The 6,294-nt window shown below is 45.3% G+C and overlaps 1 protein-coding gene across 2 annotated transcripts in view; it reads left to right on the forward strand.

The window, feature by feature from the left end:
• Positions 1 to 3,581, forward strand: part of LOC119303555 (RNA pseudouridine synthase 7-like) — a 7,092-nt gene extending 3,511 nt beyond the window's left edge. The window contains exons 7-12 of one of the 2 annotated variants that reach the window (XM_037580686.1): positions 838 to 920; positions 1,085 to 1,150; positions 1,978 to 2,034; positions 2,097 to 2,228; positions 2,786 to 3,006; positions 3,146 to 3,581. In XM_037580686.1, coding sequence (XP_037436583.1) covers positions 838 to 920; positions 1,085 to 1,150; positions 1,978 to 2,034; positions 2,097 to 2,228; positions 2,786 to 3,006; positions 3,146 to 3,293 — 707 coding nt within the window. In that variant the 3' untranslated portion in view covers positions 3,294 to 3,581. The remainder of the gene's footprint in view (positions 1 to 837; positions 921 to 1,084; positions 1,151 to 1,977; positions 2,035 to 2,096; positions 2,229 to 2,785; positions 3,007 to 3,145) is intronic. The other variant, XM_037580687.1, reaches the window with a different exon arrangement.
• Positions 3,582 to 6,294: the final 2,713 nt, after the last annotated feature.

Here is a 6,294-nt window from a genome sequence, read left to right on the forward strand (position 1 = left end):
ACTCCACGTGCCCCTTCTGTGATCCTCAACCACATGTGACGTTTCGTGCGCTCCCACTGACTCTGTTATGAATTGACAGAGGACTGATTCTTTAGTGTGGATTGGGATATGAGTGAGTTAGGAAGAGAAAAGGGACAGAAAATTGGATTAAAAATCACCCACAGGGGCACATTTTGCAAATAACATGGAAGCAACATCGTTGGGATTGCTTCACTTTCTGGCTCTGCTGCTGCAGCTGCAGTGCTTTAATTTCTCAATTATTGAGGGCCTTGCCTTATTGCCGTATGTGTCTAGGAATTCAGAGTGGGGATGGAATGGTCGATAGAAATTCAGAGTGGGGATGGGATGGTTGATCTCACCGGTTATTGCCATGTGCCTGCGCAACTGCTCCACCACAAGCACCCGCTCAAGGATCCACAACAAGATTAGTTCATGACCGTAGCTGGACCTGAAGCTTCACGTGATATCTCAGTTGAGGAGGCCACAAGCACCCGCTCAAGGATCCACAACAAGATTAGTCCATGACCGTAGCTGGACCTGAAGCTTCACGTGATGTCTCAGTTAAGGAGGCGAAGCATGAGGCGGAGCCAACCTGAAGCCACATCAGCACCTATCCGGCTATCCTTGAGCCATGCCAGCATCGATCCCTGAGTAGAGGGTTAAGTCAATGCAAAGTTATAAATCAGGGGTGTTATCTGTGCAAAATTTAGTTTATGGGGTGATGTGAGCATGACAAAATGGACTTTCTTTTGTTTCTTCCTTTTGCTGTATCTTTGTACTTCTACTGCTATTTATGGATGTCCAAAAATTCCTTGACCACCTCTATTATTGTTTCAGCTGTGCATCGGTTAGACCGGTTAGTTTCAGGTCTACTTATATTCGCTAAAAGTGCTGAGCGAGCAGAATGTTTCAGGCAACAGGTGCTAGCACTCACCTTTTATTATCACTCCGTACCTGTTCATTGTGCAGTCTACAGTCAGCATACCATCCTGTTTATCATGTGTGTCTGCTTACCTTACGTTCTGCCCATTGAGATATTTTATCTTATTACATAGTTTGTTCATCTGAATTACTGTTACCACAGATAGAAGCTAATTTGCTGCAGAAAGAATATGTAGCCAAAGTTGTTGGTGTATTTCCTGAAGGCGAGGTAATGATGTTTGTTTACTGCAACAGTTGTATGGTGTATCTTTAGATCCATGAACAGAAGCTGTTTCTGTTGTAAAATAAGTTGAATAGATTTTTATGGTTTGTCTACTTTAAAAGGGTTTGAAGGACAGGCCAGGCGCAGTGGTGAAATACTCCCCACTTGTGCCAAGAGGTCCTGGGTTCGATGCGGCCTCTCTGCATTGCACTGTACAGGCTTGCCTCGTATAATCCTTCCCCAGACCCCACCTGGTGTGGGAGCTTCTAGCACTGGGTCCGTCCATTGTCTACTTCAAAAGGGTTTCTTGCATTGTCATCCTGAGGTTTATGTTATTCACATGTCTCAGTTCTTCAGATTTTGCTTCTTACTATGCAAAAGCTTTTAGAATATCTTGAGATCTCGTGTGACCGAATTGCGTAGCTTCACAGTTATACTATATAAACATTTCAACAAAAGGGAACTCCACCACTTTGGGGAGCCATTAGCTTCATACCCGTATAGTAAATCAGAAATGTTGTGCCGGGAGCAGAGAGTTCAGACTTCCTGAATGCAAACCAAGTCCCTTGAGTGGAACTTCCTAGTCTTTAGCAAATTTATAAAATAAAAGCTATGACCACCAGGCCTGGAATGTCTTTACTCTTTAGCAAATATTTATTTATAAAATAAAAGCTATAACCACCAGGTTGGGAATGTCTCAGTGGCAAATTCTTTAAAACAGAAGAAACCTTGAAAAAGGAAAAATACCCCTGTGATACGCCTTCCTTTACCTATTTCTAGATTGATTTATTTTATTTGTGTCATGCATTTTATTTAGTTGGATTTCTTTGCAGCAAACTGTTGACGCTAATGTAAACTTCAATGCACGGGAAGGAAGGAGCACTGTTGAGGTCTGTAAAGTATTGTGAGTTGTTTTTGTCCAAAAGTACACATGCTGAGTTTGGTTTTTCAACCACAGGTTTCTAACGGTCCTGGTAAAGCCCTCCCAAGTGGAAAACAAGCATGCACCAAGTTTCAGAGGATTTGCACTGATGGGAACCACAGCATTGTCTTGTGCAAACCTGTCACTGGCCGAACTCACCAGGTACCTAATCCTGTTTTACCCTTTATAAATGCATGTGTGTCTGCTTACGTTCACACAGATGAAATATCCTGGTAATAAAAATTAAAAGCCTAGCTCGTGAATCATCCCGACACTGTGAAAGATTTGAAGGCTGTGCAATGCTTATCTGTACAATGAAGGGGCCCGGAACTGCCAGAGGTTGGTTCATTAAATCGTGCACGAACCTAGCCTTTGGAAGATGACCGGAGCCAAGGTGTTGTGCCGGTTGCCACTACACAGGAGTCCTCCTAATGGTTGCCGGAACCTGTTATATCATTGTACTATATGAATCATACTATGTCTTAACTACCTGTTAGACGAGGCCTCCATGATGAAGAACCTGGCCATCGTAGTTAACATTTGAACGATCAATGCCTCCTTTCCATGATCCATACATCTTGTTTTCTTGTTTAAGAAGCTTCATGCTGGATAGAAATAATCTTAATTGTGCTGCCCATATGTATATTTTTGTTAAGTTTGTGGGTTTTGTGTATTGCTGATACATATTTTCTGTTTCTCCAAAACTGTGAAAAATGTAGATACGGGTGCATCTAAAACACCTTGGTTACCCAATAGCTAATGATGAGCTCTATGTTTCGGGGGATTTTTGTCCGCGTTCATCAAAGGGGACGAGTATCCATAGGGCAACCTCACTAGCGTGCTCATTGCCATCATCAGATCCTGGCAACGGTGCTGAAGCTGATTTGGAATTTGGTATTGACCCAATGTGTACGAATTGTCCAAATCTCGCTCCTGTCGGGTGAGTGCCTACAAGTTCACTTGATCATAAAGGGCAGGCTCGAACTAACAAACATTTTGAGATCAGTCTGTAGCAGGCAGTTACGAGATCAGTATGAATTCTTCGGGCGTTTTTTATAATCTTTTGTTCTTTTTGGCAGTTATGATGGCGACGAGGAGGGACTATGGCTGCATTGTGTGCGATATACTGGCCCCGATTGGTGCTATGAATGCCCATATCCTGACTGGGCATCCCTTGACAATGTGTCAGGGAAGAAAATGAAGTCTGATGTACCACCAGAAAATTAAGTCGAGAAAGCAAACGACATCTTGATGGTAGCCCGCCAACTAGTATGGCTGAAATTTTGGATGCCTATGATCACTTTGATGCCCATGGTACTATTGTCTTGTCACTTTTGGATGTAACTCTTTCTAAAGATGTATGTGGTTCACGTGGTATATCCTAGTTAAGTTTCCTCTTAGATAATTTAGTCAGGTTGGTTTTATACCAACATTTCTCTATGTAAGGTTTACATAACATAATATCCATCTCCCCTGCAAAAAGACAAACATTATATCCATCTGAATTTTTTACCAGTGTAGTCTTACAATATAGATTTCACTTGATGGTTTGCAAATGGTGTGATCATGGTACTTCGTTGTTACTCCCTTCGTAAACTAATATAAGAACGTTTAGATAACTAAAATAATGATCTAAACGCTCTTATACTAGTTTAAAGAGCAAGTATGTTCTTTCTCACCCTCTGAGCCAGAGCTCAAACACGAGTGGAGACGGGCTGGAGGTGAATTGGAAAGACTGGGAGGCAGCCTCCGCTAGGATTTTTGCTGCGTTGGGAATGGCTCAAGCGCACGGACGATCTCCGGCCATGGCAAGGGCTGAACCTGATGGCCGACAAACAAGTGACCATGGCGTTCAACAGCTTGGTCAAATGGGAGGTTGGCAATGGGAGACGTGTGTTGTTTTGGAAGGACAGATGGATCAATGGAAGCTCCATCGCTGAGGTGGCTCCGATGATCAGAGCCATGATCAAGACACAGGTCGCCAATAGGAGAACGGTTAAGGATGCTTTACATCTTCATACTTGGACATCTGACATTGTTGGGGATATGAGCACGGATGCCATGGTGCGATTCATCCGGCTTTGGGATCTGGTCATTGGTATGAGCCTGGTCCCTGACTCTGAAGACAAACCACTATGGGAATGGAGCTCTAATGGTATCTACTCAGCCCGCACCGCCTATAAAATGCTATGCGAGGGAGGCATCAGATTTCAATGCTCTTCGGCAATATGGAAATGTTGGGCGCCATTGACCTGCAAGATATTCATATGACTGGCGCTGCAATACCGCGTTTGGACATCCGATAGGAGGCAACGGCATGGCCTTCAAGATCATAGCTCACCATGTTTTCTTTGTGAGCAGGAAGAGGACACGGTGGATCACATCTTGCTGCAATGCGTCTATGCTCGTCAAGTTTGGTTCAATTGCTTCAGGCGACTTGGCATTGAGCTTTCTATACTCCCAACACAGCAAGATCGTTTGGAGGCATGGTGGTCCGTTTCCAGGAAACGCATCGTCAAGCCTCACCGTAAGGGATTTGACGCGCTCGTCATCTTGATATGCTGGAATCTCTGGAAGCAAAGAAACGGCAGAGTGTTCTCGCACTCCAACAATGCCAATGAATGGGGGGTCGCGGACATTATTGCTCGAGAACTAAGACTTTGGATAGCGGCTCGAAGGAGAGGAGTTCAACAGCTTGCCGAGTAGTTGCTTAGTGTGTGGAGTGGAGTGGAGTTTGGGTTGGCTCCCGCTGTGGGATTAGCCACCCGTTGTAATTCTTGTAATTAACCCTCTGTCTTCTATAAAGTTAAGGTACGCATTTTGCGTACTCTAAAAAAAAAGATAAGATCGGATGGCTGATGTCAATTTACTACGCAATCGGACAGCTGAGAATCCCCAAAAGCTCAAGAAGCCCTCTGATGCCTCCACCAATTGCACCTTTAAATGGACAGAGTGCTCATAAACAAATTCTGCCGCCACAACATAGCAGATAATTGACGCTAGTGTTCTTAGAGTACTCTTCTATTCCAAAGAATAACAAGACGCACGTGCATTTTCAAATTCAACTTTGAGACGACGCTGCATGTCTCCCATCTCCGTGCCAGAGAGCTAATGAACAGTCAAAGCTGATGGCGTCACCAGCAGCACGATGGTGTGTGTGTGGGTGGGTGGGTGTGCGTGTGTGGGTGGGTGGGTGTGCGTGTGTGCGTGTGAGAGTTTGAAGAATTTAAGGTTGGTGCATATTAAACCTAAAATCTAAAAAGTGGCCGCGCACGATTTGACGCGATCGAGCGCCCGGCTGGGAACCACACGATCTCTATCACGCGCGTCCGTCCCCACATCAGGTGCCATCTGGTCGGCAGCCAACCTACCTCTCTCTCGTTCTCTCCCAACCTGTCTCTCTCTCTCTGTCTATTCTCCCTTCCTTACAGATCTGGATCGGAGGGGGCTCACTGGCGTCTCCCCTCAACGCCGACCACCAGAAACCTCCACCGGCTGGCCACCGCGCTCCACCGGCTGAGGGGAGGCTTGGCCGCGCAGCCACCAGCCCCCACCATGACATCCCGCCTACCGTCATGTTGCTCTTTCCCCTACCGGATCCAGTCCCATCGCCGTCGTTCCCCTCCGTCGTCGACGGGATACGGCCTCTGCGTCGACGGGATGGCCATCATCCTCGACGAGATGCGGCCGTCGTCTCCTTCCTCTGATGCCGTCCGAGTTTATTCCCCTCCGTTCTGATTGAGCCCATTCCCTCCCACCTGCTTGTTTGATGATGATAAAATAAGACAAAAATAAGAAGCAACTGAGAAAAGGTTTAGCATGCACCTGATTACCATCGCACAGATTACACGGGATTCTTGTTGCTTTTGTTCTTGACGCATTTCTGAACGCAGGAGGGAAGTTACAAGGGAAGGGAAAGCACTAGCTAGCAGGGACCTACTTCATGCGTGTTGCAATACCAGCATAGGCTGGAGTTCTACCCTTGCTTTGGTCGCGGTGCTAGTGAATTTTTGTGTTGATGCATATGTTGTTGCTCCTATGGAGTGTTGCTGAATTTTCTTTTCCTACTGAAGATGGTGCTATGTATGTGCTTTGGGCTGTTGAATATGCTACTGAATTTAGCAAAAGAAGAAGCGGAAGTATTGTGTTTGGGCAGCTATAATATGCTACTAATTTTTTGTTGATGTTAACAATAATTATAGTTGCATACGTAATAGTTCGGAGTTGG

Source organism: Triticum dicoccoides, chromosome 5A, assembly GCF_002162155.2.
Source record: "Triticum dicoccoides isolate Atlit2015 ecotype Zavitan chromosome 5A, WEW_v2.0, whole genome shotgun sequence".
Lineage (NCBI taxonomy): Eukaryota > Viridiplantae > Streptophyta > Magnoliopsida > Poales > Poaceae > Triticum > Triticum dicoccoides.